Raw genomic sequence first — 26,613 nt, forward strand, 5'->3', positions numbered from 1 at the left:
CGAATCTGACAAAAAAATTAATAAAAACCAGACATGCCATATATTGTGGATTTGGACTCCCGGGGTTGAAAAACAGATTTCGATTGGTTCCGTCTCCAATCTCAAAATCATGATAAGCTGTATAAGCCTGGGGGGAGGGCTTTAAATTGATTGCGAATTCTGGTGAGATTATGAGCAGAGGTACAAAACATTAATTTTATTTAGGTAGGTAATCTAAACAGTTCTGAAGTTATAGTAGGTACTAGGTAGGTAAGTCGTCGCAGTCAACCTACATTATATTCAATTTTCCAAAATTGATTTGGTCTCAACATCTCGACCCAAAACATCCACCTGCTGCCTGGAATATTCTTCGTATAAAACCTAATTTCTTCGAGGCGTCGATTGAGTTAAATGGGATCCAATCGCTGTATTTTTTCACGATCATGTCCCAATCAGTTGCATTTGTGATTTCAATTTGGCCGATATCAGATTCCATATGGCACGTTTTCCATGCTGTAATCGTGTAAAGAACGTATAGTCTTACTCCTGGACTTTTTTGAGGAAAAAAAATCAAAAATTATGAATCATGTCTAAGATTATGTTGAACTCACCTCGTTTTGATGGCATCAAGCCAGCAGCCAAAGCGCATTCTATTTTTCGAATTATATTTGCCGATTGGCGATAAGTTAGCGGATCATCATTGGTTGTACGATTAACACTGTAGCTTCTCGCTTCCACGTGCACTAAATCGTTTGCATTTTGAATCGAAATCGAAAAGTAATCAATCAGGAAATTCAGTTCTAAAGGTGCCATTTCATCAGAACCGTAGTCTAAGACCATATGTCCTGTGATATTTCTCATCAACAGTGTTTGGGTAAAAAAGGAAGATTCCTTGTCTACGTCTAAAGATTCGATATTCAGTAATCCCTGAATAATGACATTTCTCAAACCAAAACCGTAAAAGAAAATTAGTGGTATAAAATAGTAATATTGCTGCCGGTGGTCTGAGAAATTCGGATCAGCTGAGATAATTTCTTCAGGTCCGTAGTAGATTTTGACGATTTGGTGTATGGCTTCGGAGAATTTCGGATTACTATTCATATGTTCGTGCAGCGCTAACGGTATCATGAGTTTAGTCTTTTTTATCATGTCAATGTCATCCTGAAATAAGTTTTTCTCGTATTGATTTCTCAAGTGCCTAGTTTACATTCCTGATGACGGTTCTTGTAAATTCTTATTCTTACCCGAGGTTCGTGATTACAAACGCAGGAATTATTGTAGGAAAATTCGAAAGAGAATTTTACGTCATTAGGATCGTGAGACACTCGAGTCGCATCCAATACGAAGTTCTGGAATTGCAACTCGGCGAAGTAGCTAGCATGAGACGTATCCTCGTGTTCACTAATTCCTCCTTTTGAAACAATCATCAATCTTTCGGTCGATATACGCTGTAATAAAGAAAGATTTTCACTATTTTCCGCAATTCGAATCGCAGTGGGGTACCATTTAGTATTTTAATGAAATGATTGTCTTACAATTTTTTTATCAGATGATCTCCACGTTCTCAGTATGAATGGCTTATTTCCGGCTGTATCCGATGGATTAATATACAAATCAAGTTCGTAATGTATGTTTATTGATCTCAGCAATACAGCAGAGTTCCTTTTGTCAGTTATATTGTATTTCAGTTCTCCAGCTATGCTGTAGCCTTTGGCTGAAACGAATGCATTTTTTAATGCTCTATCTATATTCGAATCCTTGACGTTTTCAAATATCCTGTCAATCCAATTAGGCAATGATTTTGAGATGTCATACGTGAGGGAGGGTGAGGCAGTCTGCGTTGATGGAAGCTCTGCAAATTATCGAATGGAAAATTGAAATGATTCGATACTAAAAATAGCGAAATTGTTGCTGCAGTGTTTTATCAGAAGTTTTTACTTATTAAGTAAGTGCCTACCTTTCAACACGAGTAGAATGATAAGTAATGGAAGTTTTGTGTGGTAGTTCATGGCGTCCTCAGGATGAAAGTAGAAGTATCACTAATATGATTTTCTATACAGTGCTGAACTTTGAATAATACCAGCTAATTTTCGAATGTAGCCTGTTAAAAATAATATGGTTGGAAATTATCTGAATTTTGGATCATTGTGTCAGAGATTATAGTTTTGAAATTGGATCTTCGTAACCTGTCATGTGATCAGTAGCATTGCTTGTTGCGAAACATATGAGTATGATGTGTATCAAATGTACGAGCTCCCGTGATAAGATTGGGATATCAAAAAATTGTTAATCATTATTAGATGAAACACGGAAGCATGAGCATCAATAAAATTATTTAGCTGTTACGTAACAATAGTTCTTGCTGATTTTTGAGTTTTGGCTTAATTTCAAAGTAGGTCTAGGTCAGAATGATTTTATCTTCAATTCTTTCTTGTTATGACATTTGAAAAAACCCTATTTCTCTGACCATACTTTCAAAAATTTTCGATTTAAGGGTAGAATATTTATGATTTTGAAAATTAATTTTTCCAAATAAAAATGTGTCCTATACTTATACAATATTTGGGGGGTCGTTGAAATCATAATTGCTTCTTCACTATAATTTTTGAAGCAACTACTCGTCTAAAGCTTTCAGTAAAAGAAAATAGGTAGCTTTCAGCTTAGAAAAATCAATGTTCGTTTTTCTAGATCCTATTTTTTTCCCAATTTACAAAAATTTCGACATGCTGCGTTAGACGAGTTGATGTTTTTCAAGTTGTAGTCATCAGGTTCCAAAAATTTTCTACTCAAACATTTTTTGAATATTTTGAAGAATTTTGAGCTCAAACATGAGTTAATTTTTCGGATAGTAATGAAAAAGTGGCATGCAACACCTCAAAATGGGTCACATAAAGTTGATCCCCCTATCCCAAGAGTCTAATTTCCACAACGATTTACTAATTTTTTCAATTTCTTTTCACATTTTTGCAAACTAGAAGGGAAGCGAAGGATCTGGTCTGAAAAATTGATAGGCATTACCTATTCGAATTCAGCACCTGTAAATCAATACATAATATAGGAATCGACGTATCACATCACATTTTCTTGATTTTTTGTTTTTTGTTTTTTATTCAAAATTGGTGAGAGATTTTGAAGCCTGCAAAGGATTTTTGTGTTTTTTATTATTGATCTATATGGACACATTTTGAGGCATTGCGTGAGACTTGTTTATAACTAGCCAAAAACTTGATTCAATTTTAAGCTCAAAAATCTTCAAAATACTCAAGAAACGTTTGATGGAAAATTTTGAATTCATTGCGAAATTTTAACTTTTTTTAACGAATTCCATAAGCCATTTTTGAAAAATTCTGAATATCACGACCCAATTTTAAATTTTAAATTCTTCATGAATGCTTAGAAAAAGTTTCGCTGAAATACTTGGAAGCCCATTTTGATAGATTGCATGACACCTTTTTCAAAAATTCCAAAAAATCATAACTACATTTTGGGCACAAAATGTTTGAAAAATGCTTTAAAAATATTTTCGTCGACATATTCGAGTCTGTCATCAAATTTTAATTCATTTGGATAGGTCGCATACACTTTTTTTTTCGAAAATCCCGAAAATTTTGATTCAATTTTGGGTTTAGTATTGGGTATATTTCAAAATAGCTCAAAACAATTTTGTCAAAGTATTCGAATTTTTTGTTTCAACCCATTTCAATCAATCAATTATATTTATTTCAAAAAAAAAAAAAAAAAATCAAAATTACAAAATGTCCCCCCCCCCCTAATGCGCAATTACGCGAGCAAGGTGGCCTCCGTGGTAACATTGTTCAAACACAGTAAATATTGTGAAATAAAATTTAACAAGTTGAAGGAGGAGAAAAAAAAGAAAAACAAACAAAACAAAAATAAATAAATGAATATTGAACAAAACTAAAAATAATTACAACATTGGAAAATTTTAAAATTGTGAAGGAACACATTGGTGAAGTCCATCAGCCTAGTAAACCAAAAAAATAAATACAGTGGAACCTCGATAACTCCAAACTCCTTAACTCGAAAACCTCTATTAGCCGAACCAACCTCCATTCCCCTTGAAATCTCCGTAACACTCAATGTTAACTTTACTCGGATAAGTCGAAATTGACTACACAAACCAGTCGTAACTCGGAGCTAAAATTTTGCCGAAAATAGTGAGAACGCCTCTATAAGTCGTACGTTGTCGAGCGTTTACCTCTATTTAACTCGAATATTTTTCAATTCATACGTTTATCTTTTATGCACTACATATCTCAGTTGTAACTCCATAAGCTAAACTTTTACCGAAAATAGTGAGAAAGCCTCTATAACTCGTACGTTGTCTGGCGTTTACCTCTATAACTCGAATGCTCTGAAAATCTTACCTGCATAACTCGAAACTGATTATCTTGAAAACCTCTATAAGCCGAATGAATGACCATTCCCCTTGGATTTCGAGTTATCGAGGTTCCACTGTAAATAAATAATCTATCAACATGCCAGAAAGACAAATTCGTTTAGAACAGACTATACTCGTAATCCTGGAATAAACTGAAATGAATGCATCTACAGCGGAATAACAGGACAGGACCTTACATTATTATAAGCAAACAGAAAAACAAACATGTGATGTAGTTATACTCAGTAGTCTGTAAGGTGTTTTCACTCTCCAGTGGCCACCAGACCAGTGCCAGCCAAGCTCATCACCGCATTAAACAGCCTTGGCAAACATCACGGAGCCTGAGCACCCGATCTATCTTGTTGGTACCTAGGTAGGGGAGCAACTGTGTTATCAATTTTCCTCCCCCTCTCATTCACATAATCTCTAAATTTGGACCTATTCCTTTGTATATAGTCAATTGCCTGCCTGGACTTGATAGAGTTTTTGAATAGGCAGAATTTCTAGTTTTTGAAAATCATTTTTTGTACTTTCCCCCCTCTTTTTGCCTACAATTCTCCTAACTGCCCATTTTTGTAGAATATAAATAGGTTCTAAGTGAGAGTACACTGCTCCCCCCCCCCCCAGATAAACAAGGCATACTGGAGCACAGATTGATAAAGAGCATACCATGTGTTGAGTGCCAAAATGTTGTGCCAGGAAACAAATCAAATACCTAGTTTGGTTTTCCAAGTTCAGTTTGTAAGTATAAACTCCGTTCTTTCCAAATCAATTTGGAATCAATCATAATTCCAAAGTACCAAGTTGACTCAACTTAGGACAGGGGCATGCAGCCACATGGAGCCCCACAATCCGGGCTTCCACCCAGTTGGGTGAAAATCTGCTCTTAAGCAACATAAAAACGCAGACAGGAATTCCGGCACTTCACGCCAATGCTTTTTCTGTCCATTAATTGGCGCGTATTTTATTTATGTGTAAAGATCTGTCATTGTTCAATATTCTTGAAAAATTTTTCGGGACTAGTGGGGATCAAACTCGAGTCCCCGGATCTGTAAGCCAAATCCTTGCTACCTACTCCACCAGAGAACTTGGTAGAGTAGAACAAATATTTATATACTAAGCTAAAACACGCACGCAAACTACCACATTTACGCGCGTTTGTCAGCAAATACGCAAATAAATATGCTACAAAATATTTGTGTAGCATATTTTGTGGCTGGTTTTTTCAACAAGCAAAAATACACCACATAATTTAGACGCGTAGCAGCCTGATGCAATAAAAATACGCTACAAAATATTCTTGTTGTGTGTTTATCAGCAGACATTTTTTTCTGCTGTGCTGTGCAGAAAATGTGGCAACCTAAAAAGTCGCTTCAAATTACACCCGGAAATTGAAGCGCGATTTTGAAAACTGTAAAATCTGCTGCATGGCAGCAGTTTAAAGTCGTGTTGAAGTATAAAACGCCAATTAAACTGCTCTTTACCGCGTATTTATTGGCAGAAGGGCAGATTTTCACTCAACTGGGCATGCAAGTAGCATCTAAACCCCAGGTTGGGGCAAACCCTATAGCCAAAACAACAATTTTGATTTGGACGAATTTGGTTTTAATTTATTCTTCTAAACTTGATAAGATCTTCTTGATTTTTAGCCCTATTTACTAAAGTTGTATAGTCTGCAAATCCATGTAATGTCCCATTTAATTTTAATTCAAAAATGTCATTAATGTAAGTTGAAAAGAGGATTGGACCTAATATGCTTCCCTGTGGTACCCCATGCACTACAGGTAAGAAATTCTCAATTTTATTCCCAACTTTAACAGCTTGAGTTCTTCCCTCCAGGTAGGATCTGAACCAGCCATGCTGCACTCCCCTTATCCCACAGTTCCTGAGCTTCTGTAAAAGAATCCCAACATCAACGGTGTCAAATGCCTATCTGAGATCGAGGTAACTATGCAGCCGCAACACCATCACCCACATCTAGACCATCAAACAGGGCATCACTGGTACTCTTCCCAGACAAAAATCCATATTACTGTTTTGAAAAGAAATCTTTTGAATGCAGGAAATTTAAAATTCAGTTTTTTACTACTTTTTCAAAAGTTGTTGATAGTACTGAAAGAAGGGAGATTGGCCTGTAATGTTTCATAAATAATTTACTCTTGTTCTTATGAACAGGGACAATAACAATGACCTTTTTCAAAGACCTTGGGAATTTTCCTTGATTTATTAATTTGTTAAAAATGCGCATGAAACTTTTTCTGGAATCCCAAAAATCAAGACCCAATTTTTGGATAAAAATTTTTCAAAAGTGCTAAACACAAAAAAACTGGTTCTCTCCTCTCCAAATATTCCTTTAGGAGAGTGATTTTTGGATATGTTGTACAATTTTCGATTTCCTATGGATTTGTTTTTAGTTTCACTCTTTTGGACTTTTTCACCACTCTCTACCCTCTCCCAAAAATTTGGGCAATCGCGAATATTGATCCAAGATCATTTCCACTCAACCCCCTCAATTCGTACGCCTAAAATACCGAATTTGAGCGAATCTGGCAAAAAAAATAAGTAGGTAAATACAAGGTATGCCAAATATTGATGGATTTGGACTCCAAGAGGTTCCAAAACGGATTTACTGATTGATCCCACCCCTAATCCCGGAATCACGACAGGCTGTAAAGCCTTACTTTTTCTCTGTTCAAACGAAAAAATCAGACTAAAAAGTGATTGGGGGGGGGAGCTTAAGATTGATTGTGAGTTCTGGTGAAATAATGAGCAGAGGTACAAAACATTAATTTTATTTATATGAGTAGGTAGTCGAGACAGTTCTGAAGTTGATAGGTAGGTAAATCGATGCAGTCACCCTAAATCCGATTTTCCAAAATTAATTTGTTCTCAACATCTCGACCCAAAACATCCACCTGCTGCCTGGAATATTCTTCGTATCAAACCCGATTTCTTCGAGGCGTCAATTGGGTTAAATGGGATCCAATCGCTGTATTGTTTCACGATCACGTTCCAGTCAGTTTCATTTGTGATTTCAATTTGGCCGATATCAGATTCCATTTGGCACGTTTTCCAAGCTGTAATATTGTGTAAAGAACGTAGTAGCCTATATTACTGCTGAACTTTTTTGAGAGAGAAAAACAATCTATAAATCATGTCTAAGGTTGTATAATGAACTCACCTCGTTTTGATGGCACCAAGCCAGCAACCAAAGCACATTCTATTTTTCGAATTATATTCGCTGATTGACGATAAGTTAATGGATCATCGCCGGTTGTTCGATTAACACTATAGCTTCTCGTTTCCACGTGCACTAAATTGTTTGCATTTTGAATCGAAATAGAAAAGTAATCAATCAGGAAATTTAGTTCTAAAGGTGCCATTTCATCAGAAGCATAGTCTAAGACCATATGTCCTGTGATATTTCTAATCAACATTGTATGGGTAAAAAGGGAAGATCCCTTGTCTATGTCTAAAGATTCGATGTTCAGTAACCCCTGGATAATGACATTTCTCATTCCAAAACCGTAAAAGGGAATTAGTGGTATAAAGTAGTAATATTGCTGCCGGTCAGCTGACCCAATTTCGGGAGGTTGGTTGTCGTTTTTGATGATTTGGTTAATTGCTTCGGAGAATTTCGGGTTACGATTCATATGTTCGCGTAGCAGTGACGGCATTATGAGTTTACTCGTTTTTCTTGGCTCGTCTTCAGGCCATTTTGTGTCATCCTGAAATAAGTTTTTCTCGTATTTATTTCTGAAGTGCCTAGTTTGTGTTCATTATGACGGTTCTTGTGAATTCTTACCCGAAGATTGTAATTATACATGTAAAAATTATTGTAGGAAAATTCGAAAGAGAATTTTACGTCTGTAGTATCTTCAGACTTTTGAGACGCCTCCAATACGAAGTCCTGGAATTGTAACTCGGCGAAGTAGCTGGCATAAGACTCATTCTTGTGTGCACGAATTCCTACATCCGAAACAATTGTTAATCTTTCGGTCGATACACGCTGTAATAAAGAAAGATTTTCATCATTTTCCGCAATTCGATACGCAGATGGTCTAGCTTTGTATCTTAATGGTTGTCTTACAATTTTTTTATCGGATGATTTCCACGTTCTTAGTGTAAATGGCATAGTTCCTGCTGTATCCGATGGATTAATACACAAAGTAACGTTGTAAAGTATGACTTCCGTTTGGAAAAGTGCAGGGTTCCTTTCGTCAGTTGTGTTGTATTCCAATTCTCCCACGATGTGTTCCTTGGCTGAAACGAATGCATTTTTCAAGACTCTATCGATATTCGAATCCTTGAAGTTTTCAAATATCCTGTCAATCCAATTAGCCAATGATTTTGAGATGTCATACGTGAGGGAGGGTGAGGCAGTCTGCGTTGATGGAATCTCTGCAAATTATCGAATGGAAAATTGAAATCATTTGATAATAAAAATAGCGAAATTTTTCCTACAGTATTTTATCAGAAGTTTTTAATTATTAAGTAGGTAAATGCCTACCTTTCAACACGAGTAAAGTAAGAAGTAATGGAAGTTTTCTTTGGTAATTCATGGCGTCTTCAGGATGAAAGTATAGGTATCACTAATACGATTTTCTAGACGGTTAATGTACTTGGAATAATACCAGTTAATTTTCGAACGTAGCCTGTTGAATAGATATGGTAAATTATCAAAATTTCGGATCATTGTGTCAGAGATTGTATGTAGTTTTGAAATTGGATCTTCGTAACCTGTCATGTGATCAGTAGCCGTACCTTGTTGCGAAACATATGAGTATGATGGGTAATTGTGTGTCAATGTACGAGCTCTTGTGATAAGATTGCGATATCAATAATTAATAATTGTTAATTTATTATCGGATAAAACACGGAAGCGTGCGCATCAAAATTATTCAGACGTTGAGTAACAATTTCCATCTGATTTTTTGAGTTTTGACTCAATTTCAAAGCAGATCTTGGTCAAAATGATTTTTTGAAAAAATTTTTCTCGATATGACATTTGAAAATTTAGGAAACCACCATCATGTAAAAAATTATTTTTCTTACGTTACCTACGTACGAAGATTTTGAATTTAAGGTTGATTTTAAAAATGAAGTTTTCCCAAAAAAAAAAAATGTTATATTGATACCATACTTAGGGATCCTGAAAATCATAATTGCTCTTTCGCTATATTTTTAGACGCAATTATGTACTCGTCGACAGCTTTCGTTTAAAAGAAAAGTAGCTTTCTCATAGTTATCGTAGGAGTAAAATTAAATTTTCCAATTTTCACCCCATATCAAAGATCTGATATAAGTAATTTAAATAATTTTGATGAGGTCCAAAATTTCCAAAACAAAAATTTGAGGCATATCATGCCAACGAGATCAAATCAGTTCAAATTTTGGGGTTCAGGTTAAAATACTCGGATTTAAACATTTTTTAAAAATTTGCCAAAATAATTTCACGTTGATTTTTGGACCTTCTTTTCCAAATGTGTGGGCTGTAAGATCGAAATTGCACCTTTGCTATATTTTTAAACAGAGGTATTGGTTGAAAACTTTCGATCCAAACAAAACAAAAAACAAAAAAAGGTTGACTTTCTTTTTAGTTTTATATTTTAATACTTGTACAAACAGTTCTTATTAGTAAATCGCCCCAGTCAACTTGTATCTGTGCAATTAATTTGTCTTTAACAATGGAATCCTTATTCTTTGCATCAAACTCGATTTTTTCTGATTGAATGGAATCCACTCGTTGTATTTCTTTTCAATGATTTCCCAGTCAGTTGCATTCGTGATTTCAATTTGGTCGATGTCAGATTGAATATTGCAAGCTTTCCAAACTGTAATCATGTAGAAAAGATTTATTATTACTTTATTGTACTTTATCCAATTTTTTTAACTACTCGAGTATCTATATTATAGTTGTTTGCAAATGGAGGGGGGGGGGGGTTGGAATATTCTTGAAAAGTGTTCTTTTGTGCATCATTCCATATCAGTCAATCCGACCACAGTACTAAATTAGGTAATACAATCTTGCTCAGCAATTTTTTCAAAACTAGATCAACTCACCTCACCACTAATAAGAGAACCTCACGAGTGTGCAGTGATCGATTTGTTCCGATTTTTTTAAAATAAGAGGACACCTTGGGTAGTCTACCTGAAAATTTGTAGCTACCTAATCGCACAATAGGGGCCCAATAAAGGCCCAAGAGCTCTAAATTTCGATTTTGCTCCCCCCCCCCAGTGAAAAGAAGTGTGCTTAAAACAATAGAATAATGATTTCCGATTCTCATCATAAATCAAGCGTCAAAAAGTCGTAGAATCTATAAATGTACCTAAGAATTTTTCTTGGGCTCGAAATTTTTGAAAAATTTCTCAAAAAGGTCGAAAAATACAGTTGGCCAGTTTCATCGTCTTTTCTAGTCACAAGTCGAGTTTTTTGAAGTTTGGGTGCGATTTTGAGTTTACGCATTCGAAAGAGTATTATTTTTTTTGCCCTAAAATTTTCGAAAAATCGCTTGAAAAATACTACTTTTGAATGCGTAGACTCGAAATCGCCTCAGAACTTCAGGAAACTCGACTTGTGATTGGAAAAAATGATTTTCGTAGTTGTACTTCCCATTCGCATATTTTTTACTTTTTTCGAGAAATCTTTCAAAAATGTTGGGCTCAAAATTGCCGTCTCAAATTTTTTCAAAATTTCCAAAAAGTTTCGTTTCTTGTCAAGAACTGCCAAAAATTTTCATTTTTTTGCTAAAAGTTGCCTGAGATTATGCTGTTTAACTTGACTAAAAATTGACAAAAATTCTCACATTTTTGTTAGAAATTGTTAGAATGTTTTGCTTTTTTTCAAAAATTGCTAAAAAGAACTCTGTCGTGTGCTGAAATTGTCAAAGTCTCTCTTTTTGTCAAGAAAAGCAAAAAGTTTCGTCTTATGTCAAAAATATCAAAAAGTCCGTTTCTTTCCAAAAACTGGCAAAGTGTGTCGCTTTAAAGAAAAAAAATCCAAAAAAGTCTCGCTTTATGCCAAAAATTGTCAAAAATTTCCACTTTTGAACCAAAAAGTTTTAAATAGTCTCACTTTTTGTCAAAAGTTGGTTAAAAGTCCTGCTTTTTGCTAAAATTAATCAAAAATAATTTGCTCGCGTTTTCTGGATAACTTTTTTGGATACAAAGTTGAGTACTTATTTTTGAAAAAAATGGAGTAAGAGCCCTGACCTCTGCAGGCCGTCTTTTTTGAAGAAAACAAAACTTGGGTCAAATCGATTACTTCACAGTCGTGAAATGCTCTTCTAAGAAAAACATCTGCTGTTCATCCAAAGCCCCCTTTGGAAAGGGCTGTATATTTTGGTGAAAATTGCCACGAAACAAGTAATTTTTGATGTTATTTGTTGAGGGGCGAGAGGCAGCTCCTCTTTCAATTTTGATCGAACTGAAAAGTTTCATCACGTTATTCTACATAATCGACTCACCTCTTTTTGATGGCATCAACTCAGCAGCCAAAGCGCATTCTATTTTTTGAATTATATTCGCCGATTGACGATGAGTCAACGGAGCACCAGTCGTTCGATTAATACTGTAACTTCTCGCTTCCACGTGCACGAAATCGGTTCCATTTTTAATCGAAATCGATAGGTAATCGATCACGAATTTCAAATCTAAAGGTGTCTGAATTTCCGAGAGGTAATCTAAAGTCATATTTCCACGGATATTTTTCATCAATAAAGTACGAGTGTAAAAGGACGGTTTCTTCTCGATGTCTATCGATTCGAAATTCAGCAACCCCTGGATAACGATATTTCTCAAATGAAACTGGTAAAAGCGAGTTTGTGGTATTAGGTAGTAATATAGGTGTCGATGGTGTTGCAAATTACGATTAGCTGAGACAGTTTCAAAGGGTTGATCGTAGATTTTGGTAATTTGGTAAAAGTTCTCTGAAAGCTTTGGATGACGATTCATGTATTTGCGTAGTAATCCGGGTATTATGGGTTTAAGGAAATCCATCAACAGTCTTCGATTCTTGATTAGTAAATCAGCTTTGACCGTAATAAACTCGACGTCGCATGATTTATACGTCAATTTGAAAGAGAATTTAACATCATCAGGGTCTTTAGATACTCGAATCGCTTCCAATACAAAGTCATCGAAATGCATCCTCGTCCAGACACTAGCGTAATACTGGTCTCTTTTCACACGAATTTCTCCTTGTAATTCGAATCGGATTTTTTTATTCGATAAACGCTGCAATGAAAAACATATTTCATCATTTTCTACGTTCTATTAGTGTAGTAAATTATGTGATATTTATTTGTAAGTATCACATTCTTACAATTTTACCATCGGACAACTTCCAAGTTTCCAATGTAAATGGCGGGTCAGTTCTCGGATACAAGTTGTGAGGAGATAAAAGCACGTGAGCGCGAAATTTGGTGTCGTAAAATATGATTTTTGATTGAAAAGCAGTAGGGTTCACTGCCTCGGTTATATTGTATTCCAATTCTATGCCGTTGTTTCCTGCTGAATTGAATGCTTTGATCACTGCGGTATCGATATTTGAATGTTCAGAGTTGTCGAATATTTCGGTAATAAAGGCAGGCAACGATGCTGTAATGTCGTATTTGAAGGAAAGTAAGGCAATCTGCGCTGATAGAATTTCTGAAAATTATCGAGTGGAAAGTTGAAATTATTTGATATTACGTATGTATTATAATATAGGAATATTTGAATTTCTGTCGCGATATTTCATCGAAAAATGTTTGATAATTACCTTTTATCACGAATAGAAGAATGTAGAATGACAACTTTGTGTGGTGATTCATGGCGTCTTCAGAATGTTTGATTAAGTAGTTGAATTCAAGTTCTAATCAAATTAGCACAGAAAGTGGTGTTGAAATATTGTATGTACATATACATATTACGTACGTAAATGTATTGATAATTTGAATCGTTGTGAAATTGAATCTTGATGTAGTCATTTTATCACCCATGATATTTTTTTATATACAATGTATTTTTTGGCTTTTAAAATTTTAGAATTTGAAAGTTTTTTTTTAGGATGTTAATTTTGAAAAGGAAATGAAAACAGGCCAAATTGAGGGTGAGAACTTTTGAAAATTTATATTTCGAGATGTATAGTTTGTATACGAAAAGTTTATTTTTTCACTTTAAAACTTTAAAATGTGAATTACTTATATATTTTTTTTTTAGAAATTTAAATGTTGAAAAAGAAAAGAAAACAAGCCCGAGCGAAATGAAGGCAAAATCTTTTGAAAATTTGTGTTTTGATTAGTAAAAAAACAGGCTTTTCATTCATCACAGACCCTTTCCTTTACCAGTTCCTCCAGAAAACATCGACTCAGGACAAACTGTCTCCTTTGCGTCTCCTCTCGACTGCCCTGTATATTATCTATAATTTATAATGTAAAATTCAATATTTTTGAGAAGTGGTCCAAAAATTCAAAAAAAATATTTTTGGTCATATCATCCCAACGGGACCAAATTGATACGAATTTTGGATTCTACGTTAGATAATACGATTTTTAAAAAATTCCAAAACAATTTGTGGTTGATTTTAGGGCTCTCTGCTCTCAATTTGAATTCTGTAAAATTGAAATTGCACATATGCTATATTTTTAAAAGGAGGTACTTGTCGTGAGTTTTCAATTTCAAAAAAAAACGGTTAGCTTCCTAGCTTTCATAGAAGTAGGCGAGAAATGAAAATTAGGGGAACATTTCAAGTTGGCGCCTGCATACCTATTAAAAGAAGCTATCTAAGTAGGTACTCGTGTATAAAATTCAATAAAATATCGACTATCGACGATCATGTAAAGTGAATGAACCTGTTGCAAAATTTCAGTTTTATATTTTAATACTCGTAGAAACAGTTCGTATTGGTCAATCGTTGTCGTCGCAGTCAACTTGTATCTGTGTAATTATTAATTTGTCTTTAACAATGGAATCCTTATTCTTTGCATCAAACTCAATTTCTTCTGATTGAATGGAATCCACTCTTTGTATTTCTTTTCAATGATTTCCCAGTCAGTTGCATTCGTGATTTCAATTCGGTCGATGTCAGGTTTAATATCGCACGTTTTCCAAGCTGTAAATATGTTTAAAAAAAAATTAATATTATGTATGTACTTCCAGTTTTGTAACTATACAATTATACATGTTATAGTGCTTTGTAAATAAGGGGGTGGGGTTGAATCATCTCGAATAGTGTTATTTTGTGCATCATTCTATAACATATCAATCTATCTGGCCAGAGTTTCAAAATTAAGCAATCACGATCTTGCTCAGTTATTTTTTCAAAACCAGACCTAGTTACTCACCTCACAAATAATAAGGAAACCTCACGAGTGTGCATTGCGGATCCTACTAAAATCCGAAGGATTCAACAAATCACAACTCGAGTTTCTTGAAGTTTGGGTGCGATTTCAAGTCTGTGTATTCCAAAGGGTATTTTTTTGGCCCAAAATTTTCGAAAAATCGCCCAAAGAATACCCTTTCCGATGTGCAGAATCAAAATCGCTCCCAAACTTCTGAAAGCTCGACTTGTGATTTAAAAAACCTGATTCCTAAAGTTGTATATAGCTGTCCAATTCCGTTTTCGACCATTTTAGGGCAATTTTTCAAAAATTTTGGGCCAAAAAAGTACCCTTTCAGTTGCGAAGACTAAAAGTTGTGGCCTCGCATTTTCTCAAAATTGCCTTAAAGTGTGGTTTCTCGCCAAAAATTGCAAACAAAATAATTTTAAAAAATTCATACCTTTTTTTATTGAAAATTGTTGGAAAGTTTCCCTTTTTTTTACAATTGCTAAAAACAACTCCGACGTCTGCTAAAATTGTCCAAGTTTGCATTATGTCAGGAATATCAAGAATTCTCGCATTTTGTCAAAATTCTCAAAAAGTTTGCTCCTTCACAAAAATGTTTATTGTTTACGGGATTTTGCTTGCAAGAAAAATACTCCGAGAAGTTCTCATTTTTTGAATAAAATTGTCAAAGTGTCGTTTTATGTCAGAAATTGCCAAAAAGTTCCGAAATAGCCTCACTTTTTGTCAAATTTTTTTTCTAAAATTATAGTCGGGGAGCCCGCTTAAGGATAAATTGCACCCCCCCCCCCCCCCGTCGATCCTCCGGGACAACTTTTTTCTTAAAGGGGGAGTCCTAAGGAACATTTCTAGCCCTTGTACTCAAAAAAAAAAGGTGGCCCTACGTACAAAATGGCGGCCATTTTGATTGACAGGTCAGCCGAAATCGCAGATTTTACGTTCCAAAATGGTACTTGCACAAAATTTTTCAAACTGTACAAAGGTAGATCGAAAGATCAAGCAAAAATTTATCACCTGTCAAAATTTCAAGTGCTAAAGTGCGTTTTTCGATTTTTGGTGAATTTTTGAAAATCAAATTTAGGCCAAAAATGAGGGGAAAAATCAAAATTTTACCAAATTGACCAAGAAAGCTGAAATTTGGGGTACACCCTATTTTCGACATGCCAAATCGATTTGAACCTATTTCAAACCGTTTTGAGCAGTTCTGGAGCCTCCAGCAAATTTTCGAAACTCGAAATTCCCACAAAATTTCACCAAAATGGAGTTGGAAAGCTGAAATTTATTCTGCAAACTAATTTCAATACGCTAAGAAGTCAACTGCTGGGGGATTTCAAATCGTTTTGGAGCATCCAGCGATTTTTTGAAAATTACTGGAGCCTCCAGTAGATTTTTGAAAGCTTAAATTTCCTGAAAATTTCATCAAACTGAGATGGAAAGTCAAAACTTATTCTACAAACTAATTTTAATACGCTACGAAGTCGTCTGCTGGTGGATTACAAGTGGTTTTGGAGCCTCCAGCCACCTTTTGAGAGGTCGTATGGCGTTTTTTGGAAAATTGAAATTCGCAAACTGCTGGGGGATTTCAAATCGTTTTGGAGCCTCCGACGACTTTTTGAGAATTCCTGGAACCTCCATCAGATTTTTGAAACTTTAAATTGTCACAAAATGTCATCAAATGTAGATGGAAAGCTGAAATTTACTCTACACTCCAATTTTAACACCCTCTGAAGACGACTTCAGGTGGGTTCAAATCATTTTGGAGCCTCCAGTGACTTTTTGAAAATTACTGGAGTCTCCAGTAGATTTTTGAAACTTGAAATTCCCGCAACATTTTACCAAATGGAGTTGGCAAGCTGAAAATTTACTTTGCAAACTAATTTCAATACGATATGAAGTCGACTACATGGTGGTTTCAAATGGTTTTAAATGGTTTTGAAGCTTCCAGCTACTTCTTGCGAATTTCAATTTTCCAAAAAACGCCATACGACCTCTCAAAAGGTGGCTGGAGGCTCCAAAACCACTTGTAATCCACCAGCAGACGACTTCGTAGCGTATTAAAATTAGTTTGTAGAATAAGTTTTGACTTTCCATCTCAGTTTGATGAAATTTTCAGGAAATTTAAGCTTTCAAAAATCTACTGGAGGCTCCAGTAATTTTCAAAAAATCGCTGGATGCTCCAAAACGATTTGAAATCCCCCAGCAGTTGACTTCTTAGCGTATTGAAATTAGTTTGCAGAATAAATTTCAGCTTTCCAACTCCATTTTGGTGAAATTTTGTGGGAATTTCGAGTTTCGAAAATTTGCTGGAGGCTCCAGAACTGCTCAAAACGGTTTGAAATAGGTTCAAATCGATTTGGCATGTCGAAAATAGGGTGTACCCCAAATTTCAGCTTTCTTGGTCAATTTGGTAAAATTTTGATTTTTCCCCTCATTTTTGGCCTAAATTTGATTTTCAAAAATTCACCAAAAATCGAAAAACGCACTTTAGCACTTGAAATTTTGACAGGTGATAAATTTTTGCTTGATCTTTCGATCTACCTTTGTACAGTTTGAAAAATTTTGTGCAAGTACCATTTTGGAACGTAAAATCTGCGATTTCGGCTGACCTGTCAATCAAAATGGCCGCCATTTTGTACGTAGGGCCACCTTTTTTTTGAGTACAAGGGCTAGAAATGTTCCTTAGGACTCCCCCTTTAAGAAAAAAGTTGTCCCGGAGGATCGACGGGGGGGGGTGCAATTTATCCTTAAGTGGGCTCCCCGACTATATCAACATTTTGATCGAGTTTTATTATTAGGCTACCTAAATTTAAATTAGATCGTTTTTATTTTCGTTTTTTTCCTCCTTAAACTTGGATCGATCTGAAAAGTTTCATCATGCTATTCTACGTAATCGACTCACCTCTTTTCGATGGCATCAACTCAGTAGCCAAAGCGCATTCTATTTTTTGAATTATGCTCGCCGATTGTCGATGAGTCAAAGCAGCACCAGTCGTACGATTAATGCTGTAACTTCTCGCTTCCACGTGCATGAAATCGGTTCCATTTTTAATCGAAATCGAAAGGTAATCAATCACGAAATTCAAATCTAAAGGTTTCTGAATTTCCGAGAGGTAATCCAAAGTCATATTTCCACGAATATTTTTCATCAATAATGTACGAGTGTACTCGTAGTAGAATGAGTTCCTCTCGACGTCTAACGAGTCGAAATTCAGTAACCCCTGGATAATAATATTTCTCAAATAAAACTGGTAAAAACGAGTTTGTGGTATTAAGTAGTAATACAGGTGTCGATCGTTTTTCAAATTCCGATTAGCTGAGACAGTTTCGAATGGTTGATCGTAGATTTTGGTAATTTGGTAAAAGGCCTGTGAAAATTGTGGATTACGATTCATGTATTCGTTTAGCACTTTGGGTATTATGCGTTTCATGTAATTTATCAACGGTCTTCTCTCCTTGATTGTTAATTCACCTCTGGGCCAGCCTATGTCGCGATCCACGCCGCGGCCGTCGTCGTCTTTGAAGTCGCATGATTTATACGTCAATTTGAAAGAAAATTTAACGTCATTAGGATCTTTAGATACTCGAATCGCGTCCAATACGAAGTCCTCGAAATGCAAGTTTGTCCAGTAACTAGCGTAATACTGGTCCCTTTTTGCACGAATTTGTCCTCGTAATTCGATTCCGACTCTTTTGGTCGATAAACGCTGCAATAAAAAATTAATTTCATCATTTTCTACGTTTTATTGTGTTGTAAATTATGTACCTAATATTTGCATTAAGGTATCGCATTTTTACAATTTTACTATCGGACAGCTTCCAAGCTTCCAGCGTAAATGGCGGGCCTTCTCTTTTATGCCATGAGTAAATAGGCAGAACGCGAAATCTGGTGTCGTAAAATATGATTTTTGATTGTAAAGAAGTAGGGTTCGCCGCCTCGGTTATATTGTATTCCAATTCTATGCCATTCCTTCCGTTATCGAATGCTGTGATCACTGTGGTATCGATATTTGAATCTTCGGCGTTTTCGAATATTTTGATAATCAAGTCAGGCAAAGATGATGAAATGTCGTATTTGAAGGAAGGTAAGGCAATCTGCGCTGGTGAAATGTCTGCAAATTATGGAGCGAAAAGTTGAAATTATTTGAAACTTATGTACTAGGAATATTCCAATTTTTGTCGCGATATTTTATTGAAAATTTTTGATGATTACCTTTTATCACGAATAGAAGAATGAAGAATGACAATGACTTTGTATGGTGATTCATGGCGTCCTCCAGATGGAAGTAGAGATATCGAAATTTGCTGATTAAGTAATTGAATTCAAGTTCTAATTAAATTGGCGCAAAAAATGGCGTTGGAATATTGTTTGTATGTGAATGTAGGTCCTAGGTACGTACGTATCAATGCTTTAGATCGTAGTGAAATTGAATCTTGATGTAGTCATTTTACTATCAACCTTATTGGTTGTTGCGAAAGATATAATCACGATGTACGAGCTCTTGTTATGTAATTAAGATAATAGAAAAGTAATAATGGTTATTGAATTAAACACGGAAGTGTGAGTTTCAAAAATTGGTTTCGAATATCCTTGGATAGGTCGAAAAAACTTCTAAAAAAAAATTGCCCCAGAAAACATATTTTTCTACTTGCTTTCCAGTAAATTCAAAAAGTCACCACCTGTATATTCCCATCATATAAACTTCAGTAGCTCAAATTTTGGCTTTAAGCGTGTATTTGATACCTGATTGACTGCCATTGACTGGATCTGGAATTTCGGCCACTAAGCGATGAAAAAATAATTGTTTTATTACGAAATTCTTTTCAATTTTTTAATTAAAATTCAGTTTTGAAAAAGGAATTCTTCTTCTTTTTTTCTCCGAATTTTAGAAATGAATCGAAAACTCTTCGAATTCTCTAATCAGGTTTATAATTTTAAATCAATCAGGCTCACTAATACCTAAGGGGAAAATAAATGTTTGAAAAAAAGAAAGATTTATGTAGGTGATTGAAACAGTTCTTAAATTGATAAATAGGTAACATTAGTCAACTAATAGGTGGGTCTAGGAATCAAGTCTGGTGATATTGATTTGTCTTTAACGACTCGACATAAAACGTCCTCCCAATATTCTTCGCATCAAACCCGATTTTTTCGGTGCGTCGTGATTAAATGGAATCCAGTCGCCGTATTTTTTTTCAATCATTTTCCAGTCAGATGCATTCGTGATTTCGATTTGATCGATGTCAGACTCCATATCGCACGTTTTCCAAGCTATAACCATTGTACATAGAAAACATTTATTAGTGGAGTTCAATTAAACTAATTTATTACGCAAATATATATTTTTTTGAGGGGTGTCTAACAGCTCTGCTATAATCTTAGAAGTCATGTGTTTATCCTGATTTTTGCTTGTGTGTCCTGATGTTCTGCTTTTTATTTCTTTATTCTCAAAAAAACTTCGAAATTTTCGATTAACATCCCATCATTTTGTAGAATTTTGAAAAAATTTATCGCGAAATTCCCTATTTTTAAACTCGCAACTATAATTTCAAAATTTTTCCAACTTTTCAAAACGTTTCATTTTGCCAATGGAAAATTCTTAGAACAAATATCTACTGTTAAAAAATATGTGAAAAATCACTTGCAAAATGTTGACAGCCCTCCTCCTTAAAAAAAAACAGTTTCAACGTTTTTTCAAAGTGTGCTATTTACAAAAAATTATTAAAGTTCTTAGTAAATGTTTTCTCGATACCCCTCCCAGTCCCTCGAAAATATCTTGGAGTAACTTAAGACGTTGGAAAAGCGAAAAATCCGCCCCCCTTCAAGAAATGAAGTCTTGAAGGGTTTTTATAACCTCGATTGAATATTTTTTTCCCGATGAACAAATCTATAAAAAATAGATCCCGTGTACCTACCGTGTAGCGATCGGGCTTTTATAAGAGGTGAGGGGAATTTATTACCCCCCGCCATATTTATACAAGGGTGTGTCGTTTTTCAATTTTTTTGAAATTTTATGAAGCCGAGCAGAAATTTATGGCCAAATGATCTCAAGTAGAAGTCCCAGAAGAAATTTCATATGCTTACATATATTAATTAATGCATTATTATTTCTGTGAGTTTTGAGTAAGGTTGATTTTCGTCTGACTTGGTTACCAGCCATGCCAGATATATCACGGTGATAGGGCTGCTATCTAGGCCTCCGCGCTCGAAATCCAAGAACTCATACAAAAGAAAAGACAGGCATTCAGAAAATTCATGAGCACAAAAAGCGAGGTTGATGGTGAAGAATATCGAAAACAGTCGGCAAAAGTCAAGAGAAAGTCCAGGAAATTACAGAGAGAGAGCTGGGAAAATTTCATCACATTCCTGGAGCATGACACATACAAGTTACGGCCAAAGGTGTACAAGATCATAAGAAGAATTGACACAAATTTTAAGGAAAGAGTGGGTTTGCCAAAGATTAAAATCAATGATGCAAAGGAATATTTTGAAGAACTCTGGAGTGATGAAAATGCACAAGATACAAAAATAGAAGATGAAATTGGAGAAACAGAAGACAGAATTTCAATTAAAGAGCTTCAAGAAGCTTTGAGAACAGCAAAAAATGCAAAAGCTCCAGGAGAAGATGGCATACCAACAGAATTGTACAAATATGCAAGTGGCGAATTTAAAAGAAGACTTCTGGAATTCCTAAATAGGATGTACCAAGAAGAAAGGGTACCTGAAGATTTCAAAACAGCAATTGTAATACCACTGTTCAAGAAAGGCGATATGTCAAACCTGAAAAACTACCGAGGAATAAGTCTACTAAACACCTGCTACAAGATATATGCGAAAATACTGGCAAAACGACTGGCAGAGCATGCAGAAGAAAAGCTGTCAGAAAGTCAAAACGGATTTAGAAAAGGAAGATCATGCACTGATGCAAGTTATGCAGTAAAACTACTGATGGAAAAACGGATCGAATACAACCTAGAAACACACATGTGCTTTATAGACCTGGAAAAAGCATATGATAGGGTTAATAGAAAAAAACTGTTTGAAGTCCTAAAAGATGAAGAGATAACATATAAAATGCGAAAGGTGATAAACAGCATATATAAGAACACTAGAATAAGAGTACGAATTGGAAATAAACTCTCAGAACAAGCAGAAATAAACAGAGGAGTTCGCCAGGGATGCCCACTGTCTTGTGTTTTATTCAACATGTACATGGATCACATGGTAAAAGAATGGCAGAAAATGAAGCCAAAAGGAATCAAGACAGACAGAAGGCAAGAAATATCAACAGTATTATTCGCAGATGATCAAGCAGTACTAGCCGAAACAGAAGATGACCTACAGAGATCAATGTATAATTTAACAAAGACATCAGAAAAGTATGATATGAGAATATCTTCAGAGAAAACAAAAACAATGGCCTTCAAAGGAAAGGAGCCAGTAAGAAGCAAGATTGTAATAAATGGAAAAATCATTGAACAGGTCAACAATTTCAAATACCTGGGAAACACGATATCATACCAGGGAGAAGTAGATGTTGGTGGAAAGATTGCAAAGTTCCTGAGAGTCACAGGACTGATAAATAGGACCCTGAGAAACAGTAAGGTGCGAAAAGAAACAAGATTGAAGGTGTACAATACCCTAGCAATACCAATGATGACGTATGGAAGCGAGGTATGGGCACTGAAGAAATCTGATAAAAGAAGAATAACGGCAGCAGAGATGAAGTTCATGAGGAGAACGGCAGGGGTGACTCTCAGAGACAGAGTCCCATCCGAGAAAATAACAGCAGATCTCGGAGTGAAGCCAGTCATGAAGAAGATAAAACAGTATAGGAAAGATTGGAGAAATCATGTCAAAAGGATGGAGGAAACAAGATCACCAAAACAGGTCCTCCAATATACACCAACGGGGAAGAGAAGCAGAGGGAGACCAAGGAGGAAACTCACGGATACCTCAGGCTCATCCTCAACAGGTTCCACACCGCAGCAGACAGGCCAATAGGCCTACCGCTTATAAGGAAACGACGACGACGACGATTATTATTTCTTCAAAATCTAAAAATTTGCTATTTAAAAAAAATTTTATTGTCTCAATTTTTTGATGGTTTTGCGTGCTCAACTTCATTTTTGTCAAGCTCGAAAGTTCTTTAAATGTGAGATTTTTTTTTTAAAATCAAAACAAAATAATACTAGATAATTTTGTGATCATTTCAATGAGATGGTATAATTGAAGTTGATTAGCTAAGAAATTCTACGATTTTTTTGTTCGTGATAGTGGGCATTAAAAGAACGCCTGAACACCAAATTTTTAAAAAATCTTTCATAATCTCAGTGAGCAAGGCGAATTTTTGATCCAAAATTTTCAATTTAGTGATGAAAACCTTCGAATAACTCCATCTGCAGTACCCTCCCCCCCCCACGCGTCTTTCAATATGTTTGATCTTTTGTGCAGGTTTTCCAACTTTGCTTCCAAAATCGAAACAATTGAAAAAATGACATAAACAAGAGCCCGAGAGATCTTTTCAAACATTTTAAATTTTGTGTTCAAAATGATCTCAGATGGCCTCCTGCTCAGAAAAAATTCAATCTCGTCTCTCAATGCAGAGCTTCTAAAATCTAAAAAATTATAATGAAATAAGTCTGTGAAAATCGTTGTTAAATTCTCAATTTCTTGATTAAAAGTATTCCAAATGGCTTCCTTTGTCACCCCAATTTTTTTTTTTGTTGAAAAATGACTACATTGTATAGGACAAGATCTCACGAACATACATTAATTTTCTACTGTTTCGAGGATAGATCGCAATTTTTGATTATAAGGTTTGTTTGAGAAAGAAATGCTCAAAATTTTGAGACATCACTATGTAGGCTGAACAATCGAGGGGTCAGGGGGGACCAAATTTATCTTCCTAATCATCAGAACGTCATCAGCGTTTTGCAGGATGCTTCATTTTCGAGATCTAATTGCAAAACATTGTTAGAGATGAATTTGAAAATGAAGAACTCGAGAATTTGAGGCGCGGGGGAGGCTAAAGAAAAGTTTTGTGAAGAACATGATGAGGACCAAGGTTATGCAGAAATAAATCTTCAATCATCTGTGTGCAGTTGTTTTTTTTCTTAGCAGGCTTCATTTTTGAAATGAGTACCTACCTACCTATTTCTAAGGAAACGCCAAATTTTGAAATTTGTTCGTGTGGACTTCAGTTGGGTCATTGTAATGAATTTAAACTCGTTTAGGATTTTTTTGTTCTGTGTTTTCACCCTTTTAAAAAAGTTTAATCCACTGATCAGGAGACACAGAAACCAGTTTTGAAACAACTCAACTGGTTAAAATAGCGTTCAAACGGAAATATGGCTTTTAAAGAATAGTCAGAAGTCACAGAAACCGGTTTTGAAACAACTCAACTGGTTAAAATAGCGTTCAAATGGAAGTACTGGTAATTCCTCTGACGAGTAGTCAAAAGCCACCGAAACTGGTTTAAAACTGGTAAAATTTTTAGAACAGCATTTGAACTAGAATATGCCTTGTGTATTCAAATTTTATTACGCTAGTCTACATAACAAACTCACCTCGTTTCGATGGCATCAACTCAGCAGCCAAAGCGCATTCTACTTTTTGAATTATTTTCGCCGATTGACGATGAGTTAACGAAGCACCAGTTGTACGATTAACGCTGTAACTTCTCGCCTCCAAGTGCACCATGTCGGTTCCATTTGTAATGGAAATCGTAAGGTAATCAATCACGAAATTCAAATCTAACGGTGCTTGCTCTTTAGAACCGTAATCCAAAGTCATATTCCCACGAATATTTTTCATCAATAATGTACGGGTAACCAAGGGTGATTTCTTGTCGACATCCAAAGATTCGATATTAAGTAACCCCTTGATCATGATATTTCTCAAATGAAACCCGTAATAGCGAGTTCGTGGTATCAGGTAATAATACTGCTGTCGATGATCCAGCAAATTTTCATTAGCTGGGATAGTTTCAAAAATATGATCGTAAATTTTGGTGATTTTGCCGAAATATTCTGAAAACTGTGGATTGCGATTCATGTAATCGTGTAGCACTAGGGGCAGCATGGGTTCCATGGATCTTTCCAACTGTTTTCCCTGATTGACTGTTATGTAACCTTTTTGCCATTTTATACTGTCACCCCACCTTTCACTCAACGATTTGTAGGAAAATTTGATAGAGTATTTCACGTCTTTAGAGTCTTTAGATATTCGAATCGCGTCCAACACGAAATCCTCGAAATGTAACGTGGTCCTGTATTTAGCGTAACACTGATCATTTTTCACTCGAATTTGTCCTTCCAAAGTGACTCTGAAAATTTTTGTCGATATGCGCTGCAAAAAAAGCGTTTTTCATTATTTTTTTGAATAGGTAGTGAATTATTATTATCTTGATGATGTTTTTTTACAATTTTGCTATCGGATAAGTTCCAAGTTTCCAGGGTAAAAGGCGTTGACTTGGTTTCTATCCTATTTCCGTCATTAACGTGAAATTTGGTATCGAAGAATATGATTTTTGATTGGAAAGGCGAAGGGAAACCTTGATCAGTTATATCGTACTCCAATGTTTGAGGGTACCATCGGGATGAACTGAATGATTCCCTTACTGTAATATCGAGCATTCGATCTTCAGCATTTTTAAATATCTTGTCGATCCAGTCAGGCAAAGATACTGAGATATCGTATTTGGACTTGGGGAGAAATTCTGTAAATTATCGAGTGTAAAATTGAATCTTATGGTGTGTAGAAGTAGGTAACATTTCTGTCGCGATTATACCATAAATGTTCATTAATTACCTTTTAATACGAATAGAATAAGAAATATCAACTTTGTTTGGTGAATCATGGCGTCCTAGTGATGGAAGTGGAGGTATTACTACATAATACGATCATCGAACTTTGAATGATCTCAGTTTGAATCACTAACTGGGTTAATGAATGGTGTTGAGTATAGTAAATTATCTAAATTTCGGATCGAAGCGTCATAATTTTGAAATTGAATCTTGATACGTTTATAATCATTTAATCAGCACAATATTGCTTATTATGAAACAAATATAGTAATGTATCTTTTGTAATGAAATAAAAATATTGAAAAGAGATCGATTGATTATTAGATAATGAAACGAGGAAGTATCAGTTCAAAATTTCATGCATAAGCAACGAAATTACGAGATGATTTTGAATCTTGATTTAATTAATCTTCAGGGCAGTCCGGTGAAAGCGTCGAATAGTATATTTTAGAAGGTTCCAGAGTGTCTAACAGTCCTTCCGATCGAGAAGGTCAGGAAAATTTTGTCTTTCTGTCTATGGGTCCTTCTTTACAAAAAAAAGTCATTCTTTTTTTCCGAATTTTCAAATACCTACTTTATTTAGTCATTTAATCAAAACCGAACGAAAAATGAAAACTCAATTTTTCAGAATTTTTCATTTTTTTAAACGTCAAAATAATTAAATAAATATTAGCAAAAAATTAAATATTTTGTTAATGAAAGTCAATTGATTATTTGCATTGTTTGATGTATTTTCTTGATTATTTTTTTGTTTTAAAAATTATAGGTAAATTTTTGAAGTTTTTTTTTGTTGGAAATTTTGTGAAAATCAATTGGGAAGGAGGAGGTAGGGGGATATCAGTACATTTTCAATTTTGGAAATGTCCTTCCAAAGGGTCTTTCCAAGGTCTTTCTTTTCACTTTTCAGATTTTGTTAGACACTCTGGGTTCTAAAAACGAATGCGCCCTGTAAGATGTGCTGTGAAACCTTGTACTCGTTTTAAAAAGCAAATAAAATAAATTTCTTATTTTCATGTTTTGCTTTTTCACCAAAGAAGTTGTGAAAAAGTCGATCTTTTTCGACAAAAATAATTTCAAAAATGTATAATTTTTTGTCAAAAT

The 26,613-nt window shown here is 35.1% G+C and overlaps 4 protein-coding genes across 4 annotated transcripts; all 4 read right to left on the reverse strand.

Annotated features, from left to right (window-relative positions):
• Positions 1-181: 181 nt before the first annotated feature.
• On the reverse strand, positions 182-2,154 carry LOC135837297 (uncharacterized). The gene is made up of 5 exons (XM_065352523.1): positions 1,937-2,154; positions 1,515-1,831; positions 1,224-1,427; positions 591-1,140; positions 182-492 (listed from the first exon to the last, which is right to left on the reverse strand). Exons 1-5 carry the CDS (start codon positions 1,986-1,988, stop codon positions 305-307), a joined length of 1,311 nt encoding a protein of 436 aa, XP_065208595.1. The 5' UTR covers positions 1,989-2,154; the 3' UTR covers positions 182-304.
• Positions 2,155-7,129: 4,975 nt separating this feature from the next.
• On the reverse strand, positions 7,130-9,054 carry LOC135837299 (uncharacterized). The gene is made up of 5 exons (XM_065352524.1): positions 8,892-9,054; positions 8,472-8,782; positions 8,187-8,390; positions 7,563-8,109; positions 7,130-7,458 (listed from the first exon to the last, which is right to left on the reverse strand). Exons 1-5 carry the CDS (start codon positions 8,941-8,943, stop codon positions 7,271-7,273), a joined length of 1,302 nt encoding a protein of 433 aa, XP_065208596.1. The 5' UTR covers positions 8,944-9,054; the 3' UTR covers positions 7,130-7,270.
• Positions 9,055-14,110: 5,056 nt separating this feature from the next.
• On the reverse strand, positions 14,111-19,112 carry LOC135834243 (uncharacterized). The gene is made up of 4 exons (XM_065348076.1): positions 18,917-19,112; positions 18,502-18,815; positions 17,606-18,410; positions 14,111-14,474 (listed from the first exon to the last, which is right to left on the reverse strand). Exons 1-4 carry the CDS (start codon positions 18,969-18,971, stop codon positions 14,311-14,313), a joined length of 1,338 nt encoding a protein of 445 aa, XP_065204148.1. The 5' UTR covers positions 18,972-19,112; the 3' UTR covers positions 14,111-14,310.
• Positions 19,113-19,712: 600 nt separating this feature from the next.
• On the reverse strand, positions 19,713-25,683 carry LOC135834244 (uncharacterized). Its single transcript, XM_065348077.1, has 4 exons — positions 25,517-25,683; positions 25,129-25,424; positions 24,274-25,054; positions 19,713-19,975 (listed from the first exon to the last, which is right to left on the reverse strand). The coding sequence occupies exons 1-4, from the start codon at positions 25,563-25,565 to the stop codon at positions 19,800-19,802; spliced, it is 1,302 nt and encodes a 433-aa protein (XP_065204149.1). The 5' UTR covers positions 25,566-25,683; the 3' UTR covers positions 19,713-19,799.
• Positions 25,684-26,613: the final 930 nt, after the last annotated feature.

The sequence above is a fragment of the Planococcus citri genome, chromosome 2, assembly GCF_950023065.1.
Source record: "Planococcus citri chromosome 2, ihPlaCitr1.1, whole genome shotgun sequence".
Taxonomy (NCBI): Eukaryota; Metazoa; Arthropoda; class Insecta; order Hemiptera; family Pseudococcidae; genus Planococcus; species Planococcus citri.

What these genes read in the sequence shown, in the direction of transcription:
- LOC135837297 (XM_065352523.1), bottom strand. Translation starts at nt 1,988, where the DNA reads ATGAACTACCACACAAAACTTCCATTACTTATCATTCTACTCGTGTTG. An exon ending in GATCATCTGATAAAAAAATT is followed by an intron (nt 1,428 to 1,514) that starts GTAAGACAATCA and finishes TCTTTATTACAG; the next exon opens with CGTATATCGACCGAAAGATT. An exon ending in CTTGATGCCATCAAAACGAG is followed by an intron (nt 493 to 590) that starts GTGAGTTCAACA and finishes ACACGATTACAG; the next exon opens with CATGGAAAACGTGCCATATG.
- LOC135837299 (XM_065352524.1), bottom strand. Translation starts at nt 8,943, where the DNA reads ATGAATTACCAAAGAAAACTTCCATTACTTCTTACTTTACTCGTGTTG. An exon ending in TACTTTACTCGTGTTGAAAG is followed by an intron (nt 8,783 to 8,891) that starts GTAGGCATTTAC and finishes GATAATTTGCAG; the next exon opens with AGATTCCATCAACGCAGACT. An exon ending in AATCATCCGATAAAAAAATT is followed by an intron (nt 8,391 to 8,471) that starts GTAAGACAACCA and finishes TCTTTATTACAG; the next exon opens with CGTGTATCGACCGAAAGATT.
- LOC135834243 (XM_065348076.1), bottom strand. Translation starts at nt 18,971, where the DNA reads ATGAATCACCATACAAAGTCATTGTCATTCTTCATTCTTCTATTCGTG. An exon ending in TCTTCTATTCGTGATAAAAG is followed by an intron (nt 18,816 to 18,916) that starts GTAATCATCAAA and finishes CATAATTTGCAG; the next exon opens with ACATTTCACCAGCGCAGATT. An exon ending in GTTGATGCCATCGAAAAGAG is followed by an intron (nt 14,475 to 17,605) that starts GTGAGTCGATTA and finishes ACATATTTACAG; the next exon opens with CTTGGAAAACGTGCGATATT.
- LOC135834244 (XM_065348077.1), bottom strand. Translation starts at nt 25,565, where the DNA reads ATGATTCACCAAACAAAGTTGATATTTCTTATTCTATTCGTATTAAAA. An exon ending in TATTCTATTCGTATTAAAAG is followed by an intron (nt 25,425 to 25,516) that starts GTAATTAATGAA and finishes GATAATTTACAG; the next exon opens with AATTTCTCCCCAAGTCCAAA. An exon ending in ACTTATCCGATAGCAAAATT is followed by an intron (nt 25,055 to 25,128) that starts GTAAAAAAACAT and finishes CTTTTTTTGCAG; the next exon opens with CGCATATCGACAAAAATTTT.